This window comes from Lissotriton helveticus, chromosome 4_1, assembly GCF_964261635.1.
Source record: "Lissotriton helveticus chromosome 4_1, aLisHel1.1, whole genome shotgun sequence".
In the NCBI taxonomy this organism is placed as follows: Eukaryota; Metazoa; Chordata; class Amphibia; order Caudata; family Salamandridae; genus Lissotriton; species Lissotriton helveticus.
In genome coordinates this window covers 1,810,617,877-1,810,642,469 of record NC_136063.1, presented here as the reverse complement: position 1 = coordinate 1,810,642,469, position 24,593 = coordinate 1,810,617,877, and the positions used below count along the sequence as shown (strand labels likewise).

Genomic DNA, 24,593 nt, shown 5'->3' with positions numbered 1-24,593 from the left:
ATGGGTAGGAAGGAAAGGTAAGAAAACAAGGAAAGTAAAAAATCAATTACTTGCAAGGAATTAACGTTCAGGCTCACATCACCCTCACACCCGAACCTTCAGCCCCTCAGTGCCATCACACCCGGACCTTCAGGCTCACAGCACCCTCACACTCGACCTTAAGCCCCTCAGTGCCATCACACCTGGGCCTTCAGGCTCACAGCACCCTCACACCCAAACCTTCAGCCCCTCAGTGCCATCACACCTGGACATTTAGGCTCACAGCACCCTCACACCCGAACCTTCAGCCCCTCAGTGCCATCACACCTGGACCTTTGGGCTCACATCACCCTCACATCTGGATGCCATCACAGATGAACGCCATGCACCCAATGCCATCTAACTGTGGGAAACACCCATAGGGGTGAGTGGACAGAGTGGAGGGCAGTCCTGCGGTGACATCCCTTGAGCAGTTGCTGAATGACTCCCCGTGCATCAGTGTGTGCGTCTGCTGTGAGGACCGTGAGGGGCTCGGCAGTGCGCGCCTCGCCGGTCCGCTGGGTTTCCAAAAGTAGTCCGGCCGCATTGAGCCTCTGGTAGAAAAGGCGCTGCTCCGGCCCCTCGGAGGGCCTCGGCTTAACCCGTGGCGATGACTCAAAGGGTAAGTGACAGGTACAGATAGATATGGAAATGCGCGCGGGAGGGGGGCGCAGACTCCATTGAGCGCCGTGAATAGAGCCTGCCATGGGAAGCAGAGCTGGGGCGCTGCGCAGCCGCCGCCTCCTCGCCGCTCGGTAACTTTCTGTCTCTCACTCACTCACTCCAGGCTCCCTGGACCCCACTCAGCCCGGCCCGCCCCCTGCTCGGCTCCCTCAGCCCTCTGCCAGTGTGGGTCCTCCGGGCCATGCCATTGGCCAGCGGCTGGCGTGTCCCGGGTCTGGTCCCGCCCAGAGCCCGCCCTCGCCGGCTGCGCTCGGTCAGTGCTCTGCAGCAGCTGCAGAGGCAGCAGAGAGAGCGTGAGAGCTGGCCAGACACAGTGTGCGCCGGGACTGAGGCGCAGCGCTGCACCTGCACAGCCCCGCACCTGCACCGCGCACAGCCCCGCACCTCACGGGGAAGGGGCCCGCTCTGGAAACAATCCCACTGGACTAACTTAGGCGCAGAAGGAAGCGCGCACCACTTGGAACGGATTTCTTTGGTGAAAGACAAGGCTTGGCATCTGGGGGTATTGGCGCAGCAGTGCCCCTCCTTTCCTGGCTGAACTCTTCCGTTTGTAGTGATTTCCAGATAATCCGTGGGGTCTGGCGCGCCGGGAGAGGGGTCCATCTGCCTGGTCTGCCGAGACCTGTGCCCACTGCCCGCACAGCCCCGCACTTCGGAAGCTCTTGGCTGCGTCCGCCCGTCTCTTGGCGGCAGGTGCGGAGCTGGTGGTAACTTGTGGAGGATGCTGCCGCCCGTGCCCAGGAGCCGGCGCCCCTCGCAGGCTGCGAGGACTTTCTCAGTTGCATTTTAATGACTCTCAGAGGACAGCGGCGTCTTGTGTGCCTGGAAGGGGAGCGCTGTGCGCGCCAGAGACGGGAGGCACGGCTGCCGCGACCCGGGGCTGAGCGCCCACCTGCCAGGACCGGCCTTCAGGATGAAGGGGCCGGCCGCCCATCCCTCGGGACTGAGTGTGGCCCTTCTGGATTGAACGCCCCTCGAGCTGGACTGAGAGTGCATCTCCTTGGACTGAACTACCTGTTTGGACTGATCCCCCACCTGTTTGGACTGAACCCCCACCTGGTTGGACTGAACCTCCACCTGTTTGGACTGAACCCCCACCTGTATGGATTGAACCCCCCCTTGTCTAGGCTGAGCCCACGTCTGCCTGGACTGCACCCCCGTCCCAACGGGCTGCCTTCTTCCCTCCCTCCCTGTGAGCTGCCTGCTCCCTCACATGCCCCCAGGCTGCTGTCCCCCACCGGCCGGACTGTCATGGTCGGACCCCCCAGCTTCCCCCCTGCACCTGGCGCGCCCTCCCTGTCCTGGACCTGAGCCGGAGATGCAGCCCTCGCCATGAGGACGCGCTGGAGGCGCGCAGCCCTTCCGCAGTCATTTGTGCCGCTCTTTTACAGTTAGATTGCGCATGGCGTGCAGGTGCCAAGAACAGCGCGGACAGCGCCCGCTCTAGTTTTATTTTTTGTGTCATCGATTCCCCCCTCTTCCCTCACTTTGAAACGTTAGATGCAGTGAGGGTCGATTTCTTCCCTCCTATTAACTTTAAAGGAGGTAGACTGCTAGGCGCTGCTGGCCGAGCCCTGCGCCTGGCACGCTCAGTGCCATCTTCCCTCGCCTTCCCTGGTACCCAATTTGCCTCTTTCTCCATACAGTACCAGCTAGCCAGCCTCCCCATCCCGCCACCCACCTCTTCACCCTCACACCAAGAGTCTTGGCATCCAGCGTGCCTCCCAGACCCCATCGCCTGGCTCAGAGTACCACCCAGCCAGCATCTTTCACGAGCTGCCTTTCATGCACTTGACACCACCATCTGAGAGTCCCTGCCACCCTCCATCCTAACACCGTGCCCCACCCCATTTCCTTGCACCCGAGGTGCCTACCTCTGCGCACAGAGCCTCGCTGCCCACTCTCCTGCCACCCAGGGTGCATGAGCCTGGCTGGCCACCCCCACACTCCCGAGAGCAGTCTCCGTGCCTCGCACCCGGGGTGCATGAGCGGCGCTGACCCACTCCCTCACCCCCAGGGCTCAGCCTACGTGCCCCCGCAGCCATGGATGTCCTGCAGTTTCTGCTCTTTGTGGCTCTGTCATGGACTCGAACCCGAGCTCTGATCAACCTGAAGTACTCGGTGGAGGAGGAACAGCGAGCTGGCACCGTGATCGCCAACGTTGCCAAGGATGCCAAAGAGGCGGGCTTCGTGCTGGACCCCCGGCAGCCCTCGGCCACCTTCCGGGTGGTCTCCAACTCGGCCCCGCACCTGGTGGACATCAACCCCTCGGGGCTGCTGGTCACCAAGCAGAAGATCGACCGCGACCTGCTGTGCCGCCAGAGCGCCAAGTGCGTGATCTCGCTGGAGGTGATGTCCAGCTCCATGGAGATCTGTGTCATCAAGGTGGACATCAAGGACCTGAACGACAACGCGCCCAGCTTCCCCACCGACCAGATCGAGCTGGAGATCTCGGAGACGGCCAGCCCGGGCACGCGCATCCCGCTGGAGAGCGCCTACGACCCGGACTCGGCCAGCTTCGGGGTGCAGGGCTACGAGATCACCCCCAACGACCTCTTCGGCCTGGAGATCAAGACCCGCGGGGACGGCTCGCGCTTCGCCGAGCTGGTGGTGGAGAAGAGCCTGGACCGGGAGACGCAGTCCCACTACAGCTACATGATCACCGCCCTGGACGGCGGGGACCCCCCCAACTTCGGCACCGTGGAGCTCAACATCAAGATCATCGACTCCAACGACAACAACCCGGTGTTCGAGGAGCCGGCCTACAGCGTCAGCATCCCGGAGAACTCCCCGCTGGGCACCCCGGTCATCGACCTGAACGCCACGGACCCGGACGAGGGCAGCAACGGGGAGATCGTGTACTCCTTCAACAGCTACGTGTCCGACAAGACGCGCGAACTCTTCCGCATCGACCCCAGGAGCGGGGCCATCTCGGTCAGCGGGGCCCTGGACTACGAGGAGGGCCACGTCTACGAGATCGACGTGCAGGCCAAGGACCTGGGGCCCAACTCCATCCCCGCGCACTGCAAAGTCACCGTCAACCTGGCGGACGCCAACGACAACACGCCCGTCATCAACCTGCTGTCCGTCAACAGCGAGCTGGTGGAGGTGAGCGAGAACGCGTCCCCGGGCTACGTGATCGCCCTGGTACGCGTCTCCGACCGGGACTCGGGCGCCAACGGCAGGGTGCTCTGCAAACTTCTGGGCAGCGTGCCCTTCCGGCTGCAGGAGTACGAGAGCTTCTCCACCATCCTGGTGGACGGCCGGCTGGACAGGGAGCAGCGGGACCAGTACAACCTGACCATCCAGGCCAAGGACAGCGGCAACCCGGCGCTGCTCTCCACCAAGTCCTTCACGGTGCGCATCACAGACGAGAACGACAACCACCCGCACTTCCTGAAGCCCTACTACCAGGTCATCGTGCAGGAGAACAACACCCCCGGGGTGCACCTGCTCTCCGTCTCCGCCCGGGACCCGGACCTGGGCCTGAACGGCAGCGTGTCCTACCAGATCGTGCCCTCCGAGGTGCGGGACATGCCGGTGTTCACCTACGTGTCCATCAGCCCCAACTCCGGGGACATCTACGCCCTGCGCTCCTTCAACCACGAGCAGACCAAAGCCTTCGAGTTTAAAGTCATGGCCAAGGACGGGGGCAACCCCTCGCTGCAGAGCAATGCCACGGTGCGCGTGATCGTGGTGGACGTGAACGACAACACCCCGGTGATCAGCGCCCCGCCGCTCATCAACGGCACCTCGGAGGTCTACATCCCGCGCAACGCCGGCGCCGGCTACCTGGTGACCGTGGTCAAAGCCGACGACTACGACGAGGGCGAGAACGGGCGCATCTCCTACGAGTTCTCGGAGGGCGACAGGGGCTACTTTGAGATCGACCAGGTGAACGGCGAGATCAGGACCACCAGGGTTTTTGGCGAGAACGCTAAGACCACCTACGAGCTGATCGTGGCGGCGCACGACCACGGCAAGACGTCCCTGTCAGCCTCTGCCCTCATCCTCATCTACCTGTCCCCGGCCCTGGACGCGCAGGAGGCGCTGGGCTCCGTGAACCTGTCCCTCATCTTCATCATCGCCCTGGGATCTATCGCCGCCATCCTTTTCGTGACTATGATCTTCGTGGCAGTCAAGTGCAAGCGGGACAACAAGGAGATCCGAACCTACAACTGCAGGTAACACCGGTTCATCCCCCGCCCTTTTACGCATTGTTGGCATGCTTTACAGGGTTGTTTTGATTTCGGAATGTTTCATTATGGCTACATCTGTTGAAACATGCAAAAACTGTTTTTCATAAAACTTACCCGATTATCCCTGCTGTCAAATGAAAAGCTCTAAAAAACACGCCCCTAACAAAATTAATCTGACGTGCGGAGGGTGAACACTATTAGACCGTTTTGTTTACCATTTTCACGTTAAAGTATTCATAATAAAAGTGACTTTTGCTGTTCAGCAGATATTACCAATCTCGATAAATTATTATCATTTCGGCAGTAAACACACAACTCATTAAAAATTCAAGGGCGTGCAAAACTCTAAGTGTGCATGCAGAATTAACTGGAAACGTAAAGCCTTCTTGGTTTAACTCTCTGCCTTGAAAGCTGGTTTGTTAACTGTTTCAATAGTACAGTTGCAGAACATTTTAAAAGCGTTTTTGGGGGGTTTTGGGATTCGTTTTGTACACGGGGGGATGCTCACCTTGTTGCAGGATTCCCAGTGCTCACATACCGTTAGCATTAGCCACAGCGCCAGCAAAAAAACTTCCTCTGAGTCTAATATGAGCTCGTGCTGTGTTACATGTTGCCCACTAGAGGGCAGTGTTGGTCCTTAAATCAGACAGTGCACCAGCGTGGGAGGACGATAAGCTCAGGCAGACAATGCGAGCTGGTACCCAACCGACCGCAAGATAAAGTGCAAATATAATTTTTTGCAGTCATATTTCTGTACATATATCTATGGAGCTTTTCATTTCGATTTGAACGCATGTACATTGCCTTTAGAGTTATTTAATATTTAATATTTTTTGTTTCCTGATTTGTGAGTAAATTTAGATGGGTTAGCATTACATTTGATTTTTTTAATATTTATCTTGAATTCGCGTACCTTAATAACGCAGCGGCAGTTATCGCCGTAAATGTAACACAAGGTGAGAAAAAGTAGCCCTCCTGTATGTATTAGGCATTTTCCAAATACTATTTCCCGCTGTTAAAAAAATGACACAATGTTTAATGTCTCTGAACTTTAATAGTCCATCGACAGACAGACAGACACACGTGAATTTCAAACAGAGGGAAGAGGTGGCAGTTAAGCGGTGCCTTTGGAGAAAAAAAAACACGAGAGGAGATTTTCTAGTGTGATCTTGGGCTACTTATGTTGCGCAGCAGTGGTTGAGAATGCCGCCTTACTCTTTTCATGCAATGCAAAGTGTGTGCAGAAGCGAGTAGATCATGGCACAAAGGCTGTACTGTGAGGAGTGGACATCTTCCGTGCAGGGGTGGGCTCCTCCATTAGGCAAGTCAGGTCACCGAGTTACAGTGAAATCTAGTATCGAATGCTGTACTGTGAGGAGTAGGCATCTTCCGTGCTGGGGTGGAAACTCCATCAGGCATGTCAGGTCACCGAGCAATAGTGAAACACAGCATCAAAGGCTGCACTGCGAGTAGTGTGCATCTTCCGTGCAGAGATGGTGGGCTACTCCATTAGGCTTGTCAGGTCCCTGATTGACACTGAAACCTAGCATCAAATGCTGTACTGTGAGGAGTGGGCATCTTCAGTGCAGGAGTGGACACCTCCATTGGGCATGTCAGGTCCCTGAGTGACACTAAACCCAGCATTAAAGGTTGCACTGTGAGGAGTGTGTATCTTCCGTGCAGGTTTAGGGTCTTCCATTAGGTATGTCAGGTCATCGTCAAAATGAGTAAAGCCTGTCATGCGGGCTACACTTTGAGGTGTGTACATCTTCCATGCAGAGCTGGGCTCCTCCATTAACTACGCAACCTGAAATAGATTTACCACTCGTCGTATAATAATCCATGAATCAGTACTCGCTAAACATGCACTTGTATCACTCAGCGCCCACACACTGAAAAGAAACTCTTCCCCAGCTGTCATTATTAATTCCCAGGAACTGTGATGTATATCTATTACCATAGCAAACGTCAGATCTTGAGGGTAATGTAAAAAACAGATACACCCCATCTCTCATTTCATGTTCAAATCGATTATGTTCCTTGCATCTTGTTTGTTAATTTCTCAGAAATCATGTATGAAGTACTGCATAACATTGCTGCATGATGTGTCTGCCTCGAGTGTCTTGCACAATCTGTATGGTATTTTTGATGGAGGGTCACTTTCTGTTTTTATTAAAATTCCATGTATGTAGTTGGGCTCTGACCAGAAGTCATATATGTTGCAATTGACATGTGCAGTAGTATTTGTGAGATGGGGCAGTATGCAATGAATACAATGCAGTGATACTCAAATCAAATATCGTGTTATAATTGCTGCGGGGTCCCGTGGACACTCATCAGGGAAAGTTTGTCAGCTGCCTGTAATGTTTGAGGCATCATTGAAAGATGCCATGTGTGACACACACTAGACCCAATATAATATGGAATTCTGAGTTTGTGTTATCGCCTTCAGACCCACAAAGCATTCTCTGCACCGCCCCAAATAAAAAACAATCATGTTAGAACAAAAATAATTGGATATTGCTTAAGGGACCCTGTTCTAAATAGGCTGTGAAGAAATTAGACATTTCTCCAATAGGTATTTTGTCTCCACACAGTAAACTCACTTTTTTGATATTCTTGTGCAAATAATAGTAATGCTGGAAATAGCAACTGGCATGTTAGTTTGGAGCAGCCACTGAATGAGTGAAGTGTGGGATCTTAAGCCCACCAGCACCCAAATAATTCGACATGCTCCAAAGGGAATCCATCATGAAAGAACATCTTACATGTTTAGAAATATTTGGAGCATGAACCATTCATGGTGTGACCTCTAGCAGTGTGGTAGAATTTAATGTCTATTGCGGAAACATGTTGGGGGTGAGGGGCGGGGAAAGTAACAGAAAACGTCTATGTGAAAACTGTTTCCGTTGTCCTTTTTTATGAGTATTTGTCCGCGTGACTATTGTTATTTTCTGGCTCCTGAAACGCGTTTCAGTGCTCCCTTCCTCTCCCCTTACAGGCGCATCATTTTTAGAAGATGTAATCAAAGGTGTGTATCTAAAGTGCTTGCATCTGCAAGGTTTGAAATGATGTAAGAGATACTAACCCATAACTCCCACCAACACAAAGGCAAACACACGCACATCAACCCACTGACACACAAATGCAGACTGAAATAAAAGTACAAACAACCTCACATACTTAGATGATCGCACACACGCACATGCCCAGGCTGACACAAAAACACTCCTAAGCAGATAGACACACATACACAGCACTTGAAAGCAGCACAACAGTTGCTTGTACATGCACTGGAAGACAGACAACTTTCCACACATTTAAATTGGCAACAAAAGATATAAGCAAAACACCTATTGTAAAATATGAAACCTTTGTACTGCTGACCTCATTAGTGGAAGGCCAGAGAGTGAGACACATATGACGCCAGGGGCATGTACAAATCCAGAGAGACAGCTCTATAATGAGATCTGCAAATAAAGCAAATGCTTTTATGTCCAAGACACTGGATGCTAGTGATGGCGAGCAATCACTCCTCAGCACAAATCAGGAACTCACACCATGCCTAACCACCCAGGAACACTACCTCTAATGTGCTGATGCTTTTTTGGCTGTTTATGATATTACACTTGTGTTTTTGCTTCTCCCCTCTCATGCCCCCATCTAGAATTGCAGAGTACTCCTATGGACACCAGAAGAAAGCCAACAAAAAGAAGAAGCTCAGCAAGAACGACATCCGCCTGGTGCCGCGAGATGTGGAGGAGACAGACAAGATGAACGTTGTGAGCTGCTCCTCACTCACCTCCTCCCTCAACTACTTCGATTACCACCAGCAGACCCTTCCGCTGGGGTGCCGCCGCTCCGAGAGCACCTTTCTGAATGTGGAGAGCCAGAACAACCGGAACACGGGCACCAACCACACCTACCACCACACCTTCACCAACCAGAGCCCACCCCAGCCGGACCTCATCATCAACGGCATGCCCCTGCCCGAGGTGAGTGAGCTGCTCAAGTGTTCTGTCTGAATGATTTGCATCACTCACCCTGCCCTTGGTCTTTCAAAGCATGTCATGCATAGTTCAGTGTCCTAGCCATTCCTCTAGCATCTACGCTTGGTGTCGCCGTCGCTATCCTCTTCTTGTCATGTCCATTGCCCCAGTGTATTTCATTTTTCCCACTACATTGATTTTAGCTAAAATTGTGCTACTCTTCCTTTTGCATCCAGTGTTTTGGTATTAATACGCATTGCATCAGAACCCCCTGACCTTCAAGAAAACCTTAGTAATATGTTTTGTACTGTGATACGAATTTAAGTCAACATATATGAGCCATCTTTGGGAGCTTTGCACAATTGTTGGTCAGATGATAGCACTAGAATCAATAGAGTCAAATCATTATTGTGAACAGACAGAGGTTTTCTGTGTGTGTGGTTGCATTAAAGTCACTGGCATTGGGCCATCTCCTAGCCGTCTGATGCAGGCGATTTTTAGTAGACAATTCCATTGAAGTTATTTGAGTTTGATGTATATGTGTGATAAGGTGATATCACTGAGTCAATGGAGGCAGAGGTGTTTAGGTAATGAGATTCAGGTTGGCTCTGACCATGTATTGAAGCAAATGGCGGTGAACAATGTTTAAAAAAGTCAATAGAACTGGATCATGTTTTACTTTAATGGGCATGTACTAGGGTTTCTCCCACTCAAGTAATATGTTTTTATCTTTGTGGTGTGGGTTTGCTGGGTGAAGTTATAGAAGCAAGTGGTGATGAACAATGTTTACGAGAATGATACACATCTGATAGTAGAATCATCCATTGAAAGTCAGTGGAGGGGAAAGATTTTGTATAAATTCTGCTGATATGATGATCCTTTTAAATTCTACAGAGGCATTTGGCCTATTGGGATCATGGAGTTGGGGCACAGATATGTGGTATCCGCACACAAGGATCCGTTGTTTGGCATGTGCTTTCATCGCCCAATAGATACTGGCTAGCCAGCAATGAGCGGTGTGTTGATGCACCTATTTGTGACCTTAAATGCTGAATAACTTCTTCTCCCCACTTCAGTGCAGCACTGTTTACTGATGTTCTTTGCACTAGCAGGTCCAGGGATGCGCGGTGTTGTGGCTCTGCTCCTCTGTGGAGAGGCCAGTCCTTTGCCGGGGCTCTGCTCTTACCTGAGTAGCTGTGAGGAACCCCCGGCTGCATCCAATGTTATCTGTCTGTGGGTTACTGTCTCTCTTGTGAGAGCTGTGAGCGATTGACATTTCCGCACCCCTTAAAGGAACGCAGCTTAGACAACCCTGGGACCCTAATGTGTGTGCACCTGATGACCACAACCATGAATGAACAAAAAGAGAAATATAATTCATTCGTTGGCACTACAATATTCAATGTTTTGTGGGAAAAAATATTTACAATAAGTTTTCTGGCATATAAGCTAATCACAGCGAGTGGTGGTGAATAGGAGTGTGTGGCTGAGACAGATACAGGTGTCTCATACCACATGCTTCCATTAATTATCCTCCTATGTTTGCGTTTCATGTGTATGTGTGTGTAATGTAATCCAAACCAAGGAAACAGTATTTTTTGTAAAGCTAGTATATGTCTTCTATGATATCTCAAATAATGCCAATGTAATAATGTACCTACAAACGTTGACGTCAGTAACGTGGATGGAAGGATTGTTTCTCACATAGAATTGAAATAGGCTGTCTGAGAATTCCTCACTGAGTGAAATAAATAGGACATGGCACGTTTATTTGTAAAGCGCATGTTCACCCAGATGGGTGTCTGTGCGCTATCAGATGTTTATTGTTACGCAACTCAATGGTGCTCATTTTTGTGCTGTGAATGTCGACTATGGTTCTGTATTATCTACGGTGTATTTAAGATACATGTGCAGTGTGGGTAAATCCCAGTTCTTGTGGAACTCGTGTACATTTATAGAATAAGGGCCTGCTTTGAAAATGTGGAATTGTGTACTAACCGCATAAGGAAAGATGCTTGACCTACCTTCGTGTGTTTTGTGTTTTATGTCCGCGCTTGAGGGCTGCACTGTGGTTACCCTCTGCCATTGTTGGGATATCACGGCTCTATTATGTGCATCAGAAAGGTATTAAGTGCAGAATTGGAATTTTGTCTAATGTGAAAAATGGCAGCCGAGTTTTCTTCACACTGTCCCGCCCCTCTTTCCTTTGTGGCATAGCAACAGGTCTGCACAAGTACTAAAGGCGCCCACATACACACACACACCAGAGTAGTGCAGTGCTTATCACCAGGGCTGGACTAGCCATGGGGGGATCAGGGAAGGGCACAGGCAGGCTGGAGACTCGGGGCCCTTTTTGGGATGGATGAAAAGAGGGGTCATCAGCCCGAGGGAGAGGACGCAGTGGCCTCGCGGGCACATTGCCCACCAAGCCTCCTGCCTGCGGTCGTACGTGCTCGCTGTGCCCGGCACAGTCTGGAGCTGGAAAAGCCGTATTTTCCAGGGATGCGTTTAGCACACAGGCCACTGCTTATGAAATCCCCGGTGTTATCTCTGGCAGTGACACATCTTCTGCCTTGCGTGCACGCGCACACCCACGCACAGGTAGACGCGCACACGCTCCCTTTTTTTCTAACCCCCTCTCCCCCCTCCATCTTTGCCAAGCCCAAGCTGCGGAAGACCGCGCATTATAAACCACTTTGCAATTGTGACAGGGACCGCTGGCACCGCGCAAACACCCTGCATCCGGCGCAGCTTGAGCTGTGGAGCCGCGTTCGCCACACTAACGCGGCAACAGCTCACCATTCAGTGGGGAGCTGTCCCCTGCCTGGGGGAGGTGTTGGGGTGCGGAGAACGGTCTGCCCGGGTGCGTGTGCAGCAGTAGATAAAACCTTTGTGCCCCCCTTCCCCCGATGGCATGGAATGCAGCACAAAGGACTAGGGACATAATCTGAGAGAGAAAGATGCCCTCAAGCGCACCCTCCCTGCCCCATGCACCCCCCTAAAATACACACACAATGAACATGATTTGGTGTGACACGGCTGAAAACAGCCAGCATGCTAAGCAGTTGCCAATGAAAGCTGCGTGTGAACTCGATGCCTCCGACTCGAGTCCCAGCAGGGCTGACTCGTCCTTTCATCTTTCTGAGGCCTTCACGACTGATACCCATTGCTCTGAGAGATATTAACACCTGTAGCCCTCAGCTGCGGCAAAGCGCCCTTTCATCGACAGGAAGCCCCGCGCAGTAAACGTGTCATATTGTTCCGTTTGATGAATATGTCGACGAGATGCAGGAATTAAGCACGATGTGGGAGGGCGAGTGCAAGAATTTCAGAGCAAAACGGCGGATGCGTGTTTATTAAGCGCTCTGAATAAGTTGCAGTGGGGCTCAGGAATCTTGTGACACCTTAAAACAGCGTGTTTTCAGCACCTCCTTTCAGGGGTATCGTGAATATGGTAATTGCCTATGACAGGGATTTGAAGTCGTTTTATGAATCGTGTACGTGCAACAGAGTCCCCCGTGCTGCTTGCGTACATCAAATAATTAAATGCCCGAGTCAGCCCTATCATATAATTACAGCGCAGTGTTTACACCAGCTTTTAAGAAACGCTGAAATCAGGGGCTACGCCGAATTAGCATGTAATGAAAGGGGACAGATTCTTATGTCTCAACCTTGGCTTCAGGCCGCTGCTGCTACATGTATTTATCTTTAACACAAATATAATTATGGCGCCGGTGGTCTTTCCATCGACAGAGCTCGGAAACATTCGATGAACCCGGTCAGAAATGTATTAGGATTCAGATATTTCTCGTATAGGGGGCCCGGTCTGATTTCTGTCTGTGGTTAGCGGGCAGCGGCTGAGGGGTGAGCGCACGCCGGGCACGGTGGGGTATTAGCATTCAGATGTCGAACGCGCGATTAAAGTCATGGCGGCGGTTCTCCTCGGTAGACACGGGCAGGGAAGATACGTGGGGGTCCCTTTCATCCCCATACCTCACGTGCATCAAATCTCCTCTCTGCTTCTGCATATTCAGCAGGTCAGACGCACAACTGCCTCTTTCAGTCCCTGCTTTAAGATCCCAGATTAAGCCTCTTCATACCAGGCGCACAAGGATGCCAGGCAGATGCTTAAAATCATCCTGAGAAGAAAGTGGCTGCGGGGGGAGGAAGCAGAGGCCCTGGTCTGAGACACTGGTGTTTACCGAGAAGGATTAAAGCAGGGACCTGGTCTTACCAGCAACAAATAATATAAAAAAAAAGAGCCCTGTATGGGAGCCGCGCAAACACAGCAACGGTTCTAGATCTGATGTGAAGGTCCGAGGTCAGGGCAGGGATAACTTAAGAAGAGTCCTTGTCTTACTAGTGACAAATAATGCATGGATGGACCATAGGTCTTAATCATGACAATTAGAGCACGGGCTCTAGGCCTAGGCATGAAGACGTAATGTAAAGGCACCAGGCCAACCAGGGATAATTGCACCAAGGGCCTAGGTCAGAGTCCGGAAAAGTAATGCAAGGCTGCTAGGTCTGAGCACTGAGAGATAAAGTAAGATAGGCAGGTCTAATCAGTAAAAAAGGAGTGCAAGGGTCCCAAGGTAGCTAGGCCTGGCTGGTGGTAAGTAAATAAATGACTCCAGGTCTGAGAAGAGGCAAATAATGCTAGGGATGTAGTACTGAGCGGCAACAGCTAAAGGTCCTGGATGTAAGGTTGGATCAACTGTTCTAGATCCCATCACTAGGAAGTATAGTCAGGGCTGAGGCTTGAGCATGGAGAAATAAACACGGAACCTGGTTCTAAGCCGGGAGAAGTCCTTTACTCAAGGTCGGTCTAGGGAGAACGGCACTGACTGCCAAGATTTGAGATTAATGACATGAGTCAGGTGTCTTATGTCTGACCGAGACCAGATACAGCATGGAGCCTACATCTGAACTAGACAACAGAGAACAGAGCTGAGGCTCAGGTAAAGACACCCTGTTATACCGCGGCAACACTATTGTCACAAGTCTATGCACTGGGGTGAATCACACTTCTTTCACCACATACTTGCATGGGTACTTACATTACATGCAAACAGCACGGGCGAGTTATCCATTAGAAACATCGGTGTTCCTCTATACCCCCTAGGATGCACTTACTAGTCAAGCATACACATCTGATGTTTCTGATTCTGTATTGTAAAATTGCACCTGAACGATGGCAAGTGAGGTAATTATCATATTTGTGCAACACTGCACTGAGAGTGGGTTTTGTTTCAATATTTTCAAGGGCACACGTGGGAAATACATCGTTTGATAGTGAAGGCTTGGATTTCAATAGCAATTTCTGGTTTTCCTATCATTGTTCATAGACTTTAAGGGTTTGCACCTATCTCATTCATCATCATCCTAGTCTAGAGCTTGTGCAGCCAGCTGCCATCTTACAGTGGTGAGAAGAAGACCCTGTCCACCAGGACAGAAGATAAATAAATATTGAGGGTAGACCAGGAACATCCAAACTGCCCATTCTCCTGCCTTCTCCTTGACTACCGGTTAAACTTGGTCCAGCCCTCTCTTAACTTCCTCAACCATTACCTCCCAGTCCCTGGTGCATTTGTATTCGAGGTGATACATTTTTCACTGTGAGGGAGACCTGAAAACATGCAGCTGAACTACTCGCAGTGACACAGAGGTCAACATGTATTCAAAACACGTGCACAATGACGTGTGGGAACTGAGATCAATCTGGTAGGGTGGGAGGGTCGAAGTGGCTGGGTATCCGAACCGGGTGTGAGCAGACAACAAAGGGATGCACACATTGGATCCTTGTATCTTATTTTTCATTTTGTTTTCTTTGCTGAAAATAAAGTAAGATTTAGATGCTAAGAGGATTTTAAGGGCACTACTCTGATGAGTTCTTGGAAGCGAGTCCAACAAAATAATTTACATTAAGAGCCTGTAAAAACAGGTATGATTTAACCCAATAAACGTGAGACAGTTGAACTTTGATAAATAATTAGAAATAGTGGTGATACTGTAATCCAGAAAAGGAATATAACACAATACTCCCCACTCACTGTGACCTTTGCAGTGACCAAACAGTCATAGCAAGTCAGGGTTTGTCCACTGGAGCGTTTCTCTCTCCGAGCCCCACCCAGCATGGACCAGGAGAAATCCCACATTTGGACCAATAATGTTTCAGGCACGTTCTTCTTCCTCGAAGCGCATCACTTCCTATTGCAACTGAAACAGGTTCCCATCAATTTTGATAGGCATATAGCGTCTTCTGAATATCTGTTCTCAGCTGGTCCCTCTCAGATATAATCTACATATAGAATGATACAAATACTACGCTACGGCTGAGATGTATTCCTGACTCACAAGTACAAGCAACCAACACAGGCCCACTTTGCCTAGCTTTAGAGTAAATCTTTTATTTTTTATTTTTATTTATTAGTCACTGATTTAGTTATAGGTTTTTCAAAATCCCTTTGATGCTGGAAACACTTTTTCTCACATCTAAAGCTCAATTAGGCAGGTAGAAGTTTGTGGATGCTGTTACTTTCTGTGGTAGGTGGGTGGCGTCGACAGCGTGCCTAGCTCTGGGGCTCTATACGGGAACCTCTCTGAATTGGCTGTCTGTCTCTCAAGACGTACCGAGATTGTTTTGATATGCAGCTCGTCTTTAATGAAGAAAGCTTTTAGTTTAACAGTTGTGAATCTTTAAAAGAGGGTCCCCGGGGAGGAGATGCGCTCGTGAATGGCTGTTCTCGCTGATGCATTTCCCTGGTCTAATTTTAAAACTGCTGCTTATTTACAAACAGCAGGATTCTCTGTGGTGTGCACCGAGTGAACTGAAAGGAGACACTGCCCATGCCCACCTCCCCCCAAGCTCTTAGCCATTCACTGCAGAGAGGGTGTAAGGGGAGACAATGCTCAGACTGCAAAGATACTCTCTTCTTAAAAACACTCATTGCACTGCAATAGATTTCGCCCATAACTGATCAGTTTCCACCCCCCCTCACCCGGCCGCCTGAAGTATTCTGCTTTGTCATATACACATTAGCGCACTGAAGTATCAAAAATTAGAGACAGCTCCTTTATTGTGTGTGGAGAAGTGTGGCTCAATGGTTAGAGCGGCAGACCCTGATGCAGAGGTCTTGCCCTGGACCAGGGTTCAATTTCCCGCCTCGGCAGGTCTTGGGCTCAAAAATTCCACGGACCTGATAATTCTCGCCTCGGTGCCTATTCCAATCATGGAGTCCCACTCAGCAACTCTGGGCAATAACTTGCCTAATCTCCACAATGGCCCCCACAACGCTAAGGATGCCTGGCCTCCACCTTGGGGGTGCCCAGGAGTGGACACCTCACTGGGAAAGCCAGGATGGGTTCCACAGCGTTATTCGTACAAGCGCCTTAAGACCCTTGCGGGTGAGTAGTGCGCTATACAAGTATCAATTTACATTTTTACATTTTATTACACTACCCAATTAAAGAATAACATAAAAGGAGCCTGGGGCTGTTGTGATTTAGGTGTGTGTGTTTAAACTGATTGTAAAGCCTGAGAACACAAGGGTTGCATCCTTTGGCCTGAATGTAACCACAGGAGTTGCGTTTGCCACCCCAGCCCCCACTGCCCCCTCCCAAGCTTGGGCTAGCCTTCTCACGTGTAGGTGTTCTAACCTGGCGTATGTGCGGTAATATGATGACATGAAGAGGAGGGGCCACACCCTTCGACTCCACCTTCAAATGTACCGTTTGAGTGCAATTGTGTGCGCGTAGGGTTCAGGAGACCCCCGCATCAGACTATTATTTTGGATAAAAAAGAGAAAAATAACATAGTTACTGCTTGCTACATAACCGGTCGCAGCAAACATGACAGTAATAGTCCAATACCTGTTTGTGGAGGAGCTTCCATAATCACAGATATGTTATCAATCTTTGAAACATCTGTCTTGGTGAACATTTCACTTTCAGTCCTTTTGAAAAGGATTGCTAGACAAATCTGTGCTTCACAACAATCATATCTGTGAAAATATTTACTAATTCCACTTGTCAGTAGTGCTTCCTTCCTGTTGGTGTCAGATTTGCACAAGCTATTAGCTTTGGACATGTCTTTGGTTTCCCCATTGCGTGTCACCAGTGGCCCATGTATGCTCCACAATCATATTTTGGATCGTGACACAGCACTGAGGACCAGCAACCTATGACAGACACCGACCATCACCCTCCCTACCTTTAGATGAGTTCAGCTTCACTGTGGATTCAACACACAGATGATCAAACCCGAGGTCTGGAACAATTAGTGGAAGTCATCATGAATGACCAGAGATGCCAGGATTAAGCAGACAAGGATATATCCTGTTTGACCGGTTTAATGGTCTGATGAAGGAAAATGAAAACATCAGAATCTATGTGTAACAGTGCTAAGTATCAAAGAGTCAACCCAATAGCATGTCTTATTCTTATAAAAGGGGCTCTGATTTCACTGGATAATGGCACCGCATTTGAATACTTAGATGCAAGTGGTATCATATTTACTTTATGAAATATTCAGTTTGCTACACAAAGAGGCAATTTAGCAACTGCTGAGTCATGCCTGAGGCATCTGTTGACCTGTCGCCATCCCTGTCATGAAACTTACTCAGCACAATCTCTGTTATAAACGTAGTTTGGGGGTTTTGTTTCACTGAAAATCACTCTGGTTTGGTTTTAAGTGAAAAGAGAGTGAATTTGGTCTGTCGATCTTTAAGACATGCCCACCGTCACTTACTGAGCTGGTATGGAGGAGATGAGCCTGGGTAGGTTGACTTCTTTTCCATATAGAGATTGCAGTTTGGCACTTGTTTCTGTCCTGCTATCTGGTTGCCCACACTGTGTCAAGTGACATAGCCATGTTATGATTCCAAGATTTTTTTTTTAAGTGCCACCTGTTTATGATGAACTGAAAACTGTTGGCGTAAAAGTGATTTTCAGTTTGGATTTGTAGGGTGTCCTGATCTGGAAAGTGTTGACAATATTTTTAGTGTGTATCTGTAGGGCATCCCAAGTGTGACGGCTCTTGACAGACGCATGCGTGCCATTCCTTGAGTTTTATGGTACTCTGGGAAGCAAACTCTGGGCCTGACTTAGAGTCCGAAAAATGGCTTAGTCCTTCAAAAATATGACGGATTTCCCAAGATGTTGGCCACATTTGTTGTGGGGCAATAAACCACACAAGCACTTCCTTAAAGCAATGCTCTGTTGCTGATTTTAAGGGGGACATTATGCCAATCTCAAGCCAGTGCCTTTGGTTCAATATTGGGCTAGACCATAACCTCTGGTCTTTGGAATTTTGATTACTCGATTGGTTCAATATTGTCCCAGCTAGATTTCCCTCTCACAATGTGGCAACACTATTTGTCTCAAGGACGATATAATAAAACAAAAATGCAAAATAAAATTTAAACCTATGGCACAACCATTAAAAGTGAGAAAAATACAAACTAAAGAATGTGTCTGGTACATACATCGTATATCGTGTGTATACATTACCATTTACTGAAAGGGGAGCTAAAATGCAAATGTTTGAGGGGAATGTACCTATGACACGGATTTCGATGAAAAATAGTCTTTCTTAAGCAAGGCAGCCTTGTGCCAGTTCATGTACTATAGGACATTCATCTGCGACAGATTAGTGAAAGGAGACAAGGGCATCAGGTACTTATAAAGGAAACAGTTCAACAGTGAACAAAAGGACCGGTGCAAAAATGAGACACGTGGATTTGCTAGATGAACAATATAAGGTTAGTCCAGCTGCACAGACTGAGCAACACTGGACAATACCATGCCAGCACCTGGTCTCGCTCCCTTTACTCTCCCAAGCCATCACTTGACGTCTCTTGCTTAGCGCTAGCGTCTTCCACTCATTCGTCACAGGCACATCCCCTAATGCCACCATATTAATGGCTTTAATCTCACAGGGAGCAGGTGGGGCTTGTCTGCTCTGGATTGTGGACTCTGCAATGGTATCTCCAGGCCTGGGGGGAGCAGGGGTCGTGCGCGAGACAATGGCATTCTCTTTACTCTCACAAGCTTAGCAACGGGTTGCGGGCGGACAAAGGTCCTTTTGGAAACTGTTGCCGCAGATGTTCAATTCATTCATAAAATCACAATTGTTGCTATCGTTTTTTAATACCATGAGATACAACAATATTTGAACTATGAAGGACGCGCCGTCCTTTCTGTCACATGGTTAAAAGAAAGATAGATAGCCAGATCTTTATGAGTAACTCTAGTCTTTCTCTGCTTTCTATCAGTGACCTTCCGCATTCAACACAACCTTCCTACAACAATGCAACCGTCCTTGTTTCCATGTAGGGGTGCAACTGCAAACAAACTGCCTCGGCCCCACTTCCTATGAATGGTTGGCATGACACTGTGGGCACGAGGCCGTCCATAGTCCTGCATTGTAGCATTGACGTGTGCCGGCGGAGACGGGAAACACAAAGCACATATTACTGCTCTGGCTTCATTCAGGATCTGCCCTTTTGTCCTTCTTCTGGCCCAATTGGCAACATGGACCCACTTCATTTCAAGGTCAGGGTCAGCACCATAAGATCACAACATCTTCAAGCTTCTTGAATGAAGACTTTTTGATTCTGCCTCTTTCTGATACAATTTAAACGAGCAGCTAATTTGGCATTCTCCTTTCACTTCGAAGATTTCATTGGAATTAGAGTTACTGGATCCGTCTGTGCTAATGATTTGTAGTTCTTCCCGAGCTACATCCGTTTCTCTATTAAACAAATAACAACACACCCACTGCCTTCATTAACACAGTGAGAAGATGAATTATACATTACCCTTATTAGATTTAGGCTTGAGAGGGAGGCATACTATGTGCTTCATTGACACACGCTGTGCTGTAACCTCAATTGCTGTGTACGAGAGTCATCTCTTCATAAGGATTTTTCAGGTTTCTCCCCGGTTTACAGTTATTTTTGGGCCCACCGCTTCATGGTGCTGGTCAGACTTGGTATGAAATCTGCATAGCTCTAACACTGGCTGCCATCAAAGTCCCCTGAGGTTTTTCAAACACAAGTTGCATTTCAGTCTGCGAAATTAATAGAACAAGCAAATGGAACTACAGTAACTTGAGCAGGCGAGCAAAAACATGTTCTAAAAATCTAACATAATACTGCAATAATTTAAAAATAATATCAAATAAGAAAGTATAATGGTGCTCTAAATTCCTACAGCTCCTGTTTGCTGTCTTATACATACGGGCTATACCATTGCCAATACTGTCATCACAAGTGGTCAGCTTTAGTTGGTCTGTCTTTTCTATGCGTGTAAACTGTGCGAAACATCTTTCCATCCAGGTTTTATTTACTCGTGCTAACCACGTCTACATGGTGATTAATAGTGGAGTTGTTAAGATGTGGGATTGTTTATTTATTGTGCCCTATAATACAAACAGCAGATTCAATGTTTAACCCTCCCAGGCTAATGGGGTTGGCGAGGGCCAGCTTTATGGCCTCATGGACAGCACCAGCAAGAATACAACTCCATGCACACTAAGTAGGCAAACAGGAGCTGATGGAGATGGCTCAGGACACAAAGGGGCTCGGTTGTAGGCAGTGCACCAGACAGAGGGGGATCATGCTCTGTCTAAGTATTTCGTAAGCTTGACAGTAAGCTTCTTATCTGGCTGAGTAGCTGAGAGAGAAACAAAACCTCCAATCCCTCGGACAAGACTTGAGAAAGTTTTTTTCTGCCTCTTAATTAAATTCACATGTTTTTGGCTGACCACCCAGGAATCCATGAATGGATTATTGCCCACCTGTTTATTCTTGGACAAGGTTTATATTCTACTCTTTTTTTTAGATTCACTGAGCACAGATTCACTCCGCCTCTTGGGAGGGCAGCGTCGTTTCTTTGAGGCTCAGCTAACAAAAAGGCTGGCCAAACCGAGCAATATTGACTGATATTGATCAATAAAAAGAAAAAGTACAAGAAGGCATTTTAAAATCACTGGCCCTTTCTTGTACAATGAGCAGGTGTTCTGTTGTGCTTCAAGAAGTAAGAGACTGAGGTTCCATTCTGCACCTTAAAAATCATTCTTAGTAAAGCAACTAATCATATCAAAGAACGTTTAATCCTTTGATGCCCTTATCATGCTAACAAATATTGATAGAATGTCAGCAGTATATTTTAAGGCGTATCAGTAGCTAGGCCAGGTTTGCCATTTTTCATGGAATAGTTTTGGCTTATTTAAATCATTTACTAATATCGACTTAAGCATAGCTCAGTCCTTCAAGATCACAGGCGTTATATATAAGGTTGAAAAAAATAAACTGTTCTGATTGTCTTTTTTAAGGTACAACTGAATATCCAAAGTTAAGGAAACCGTTGGTGGATCCTTTGCCACTCAAGCAACACTCTTAACACTCTTATGCTAAGGAAAAATAAGAATCCAGCAATAATCTTCAACTTTAGAAGCTCGTCTGTGCTGGCTTTAAAAGCCTTGGGAGAGACTGAACTGACTCTCATCCTTGAACAATGCGCATGTGCTTGAACCCTACGTTCCAATCCCCAACAGATGCCCTTACATTCACTCTGTCTCTTTATAACTTAGAGTGCCCTATGCCAAATCCCATTATTATGTCTTAATAAGTATGCGCAGAGTAATACAATCCAACCTGTCTTGCCCCCCCCCGATTTCTCTCTCCTTTAATTTATTCAGTAGCGCACATTTTTATTTTTTCAATTCCTTTGTTTTAAAAATGGTGGCATACATTGAATACGATATATGTACCACAACTGGGGAAATCTATGCAGCTGGGCAAAAAAAGTGCATAAATCAACTTTTAATACCCCCTATTGAAGACTATCAATCCCCTACATTTTCATCTGCATTGTTTAGTTAACCTATGTCATACTATAACATAGCATGTGCATTTGTAATGCACACCTTCTCCCAGAAGGGTATCTTGGCGCTGAATAACAGATGTTCATTTTTACCAAACTCAATGGTACTCATTTTACCAAGTTCAGAAGGATGAAAGGCTGAGTGGCCTGTCGGGGTTTGAACCTGTGAACATGAGGTCAAACATAGGCCCCTGCTGTGGACGCTTAATCCACTAAGCCACCAGACCCAACAGTCAGCTTTCTTTCTACAAGCACCCTTTTGGATGTCCTGCCTCTGCATCAGATGGAGTTGAGGTGGGCTAGAAGCATAAGCTGTGATTTGGGGGAAAGGAAACGGTACGGCTGCAGCCATCAATTATGGGCGGTGTGACCTAGGTGGGTTCACAGACATAGAACTTAGAGTGTCAGTAGTCACCCAGAACAAATGTTCTGATTAACCCAGGTATTTATCACTTCCTGTGCTCATCTCCCGCGGCTCACTGGAATATCCCCTGGAAACTGCCTGTATCAAACAAAATAGCACACCCAAGAGAGGGGTTGGCCTAACGGCTAAGGCGCTCGACCTCGGACCTGGGGATCTGGGTTCGAGTCTCGGTAACGACGCCAAAAACCTCCTGTGATTCTGGGCAAATCACTTAATCTCTCCGTGCCTAAAATGAAAGTGTGTCCTCATGTAACGTAACTGGTGCTATGTAAAGCGCTCTGATACCTGATTCGGTTCGGGTCTAGTTCGTGCTATATAAAACTCTGCAAAAAAAAAAAATCACCTGAGTGCAGAGGTGGTCAGAGCAGGGCATGAGGTGGGCGTTCTTTCACGGGTGGCTGGACTCCAGCGCATTGAGGCCCTCATGGGTGATTTGTCACGCTTAATAAGTCACTGGTTGATTGAAGGATTGACAGGGCAGAAACTTATAAACAGTTTCAATATCTGATATAGTATTGCCAATAAGGAGATGCACTTATTTTCAGAAACAAAAGAAACCCCAGAGCACGGACTGTCAACTACAGTGCTGTTGTGAGTCAGCACAAGCCCTGGGGTCTAACAACCTCATCACACGCACCCCATAGGCAGACATTGAACCACCCCCTCTAGGGAGCTTGAGCTGCACCCTGGCCAAGCCTTTAATGAGCCAGAGCCCCAGGGCGATGTCCACAAATACCCCCACACCTTTCCCATAGTTTCTGCTATCCTATAGGAAGCTGTACTGAAAAATGCATCCAGTCACCACATTGGCTCAGTCACAAGGTAGAGATGGTCTAAAACCAGAGAACAACATTTAGGTGAAAACTGGATATAATAGGAAAAAATGTGAAAATGCGATGAAAACCCACACTCCCAAAAAAACGGAATGTGTCAGTAGGAATGAAGAAAATAAATACACATATGGAAAAACCTTGCTGCAAATTATTCTGCAAAAGTATTGCACTCAGTGTGTGTTGCTAAATCTTTCTTTTGGATTTTAATGGCGAAAATAGTTTGAGATCCACCAAATGAGATTTATTAACCTATCGCCCTGTTCACGGTCAGTATTTTCAGTATTTTTCTATTTATAAATGGGCATAGAATACAGCCAGCATGGATTCCAGTGAGCCCATGGTGTATCAGTGTTGTCTGGCTAGTCTTTCATGAGCAGAGATACATGACTGTAGGATGACACATCACTGTAGAAAGTCCCTGTGTCTCATGACCAAAGGATCCGACTCTTGTTCTCAAACCGATAGTGCAAGCATCAGGCCCTTTGTTAGGCTGCAGCTCATGATTCACTCCATATCCATTGTTATTTTTACATTTTAGCACTGTGAAGGTTTTTCAATGAACACTGCCAGAAAGTTGTATGAATAAATATAACATGAGTAAGCAGTGAAAAGTGCTGGCTTCTCGGCATGTCGTATTTCAGAGGCTTCCAGCAACAATGCACCTCTCGGGGGCATACTTGCAATTTGGTGTAGGGCAGCACCACAAGCCTTCTAGCTGTGCTGCCCCACGTCAAAAGAAAATAGCAAGAATTTGCCGTATCTACAAGATACAGCGCATGTCTGCCCTTAATGTCAGCGTCTGTACACAAACCGCAGCCGAGTACCAACGCAGGCACCCATGCGTTGTTGGCTTGATTGTTTTTGTGCACTAAGAAACAGCTTCCTGGCCAGAGGAGGAAATTACCTTTTTCTCTGTGTGCTGCAGAAAGCAGAAAGCAGCACACACAGAAAGAGGAAAAAAAGAAGATAAACATAAACATTGCTCCTCATTATGTCTGCTTTGGGAGAGTGTTAGTTTTGGTGGTGACCCATACGCTATGTTATAACTCTGGGGCAATGTCAAAAGCCATGGGTGTTGCATGGAAACACCCATAGGAACACCCAAAGAGTGCCCCTTCGACACAGTGAAAGGCATTGCCTTACTCCATATTTACAAGGACATGAAAAGCCGCGTGGGGTGGCTTTGCTTGGCCTTGTAAATATGGGCGGGCACACTGTGCCTCCAGGGCATGAAAAGCGCCACAGGGGCATTTAAAAATGCCTCTAAATGTCCAGTTCCTGTGATCCCCACCGTGCTCCAATGCTCTCCTCAGCAGTGGTAACATTCACCGAGAAAGCCTCTCGCTTTTAAATGTGAACACGCCAGGCTTGTTTATTTACTGCATTCAGCTCTGAGCCTTACTGTGGTTACTTAAATTGTGCCCTGAGGGAAGGAAAGTTGCTTTTAGACTGTGTTGCAAATTTTGTATTATAATGAGTTCTTTGCCTGTGAGCTGCTGTTCACAGGACAGCACGTAAGAAGTAAATGTCCTCTCTTTATACACTAGACTAACTGTGA

General features: G+C 48.1%; 1 protein-coding gene across 4 annotated transcripts in view; it reads left to right on the top strand.

Moving 5' to 3' along the window:
• The first annotated feature begins 983 nt into the window (after window positions 1-983).
• Window positions 984-24,593, top strand: part of PCDH19 (protocadherin 19) — a 199,967-nt gene continuing 176,357 nt past the window's right edge. For 2 of the 4 annotated variants that reach the window (XM_078688427.1, XM_078688426.1), the window contains exons 1-3: window positions 1,004-4,886; window positions 7,903-7,932; window positions 8,569-8,896. In XM_078688427.1, coding sequence (XP_078544553.1) covers window positions 2,746-4,886; window positions 7,903-7,932; window positions 8,569-8,896 — 2,499 coding nt within the window. In that variant the 5' untranslated portion in view covers window positions 1,004-2,745. Of the gene's footprint in view, window positions 4,887-7,902; window positions 7,933-8,568; window positions 8,897-24,593 lie in introns of all 4 variants that reach the window. The other 2 variants (XM_078688430.1, XM_078688429.1) reach the window with 2 other exon arrangements.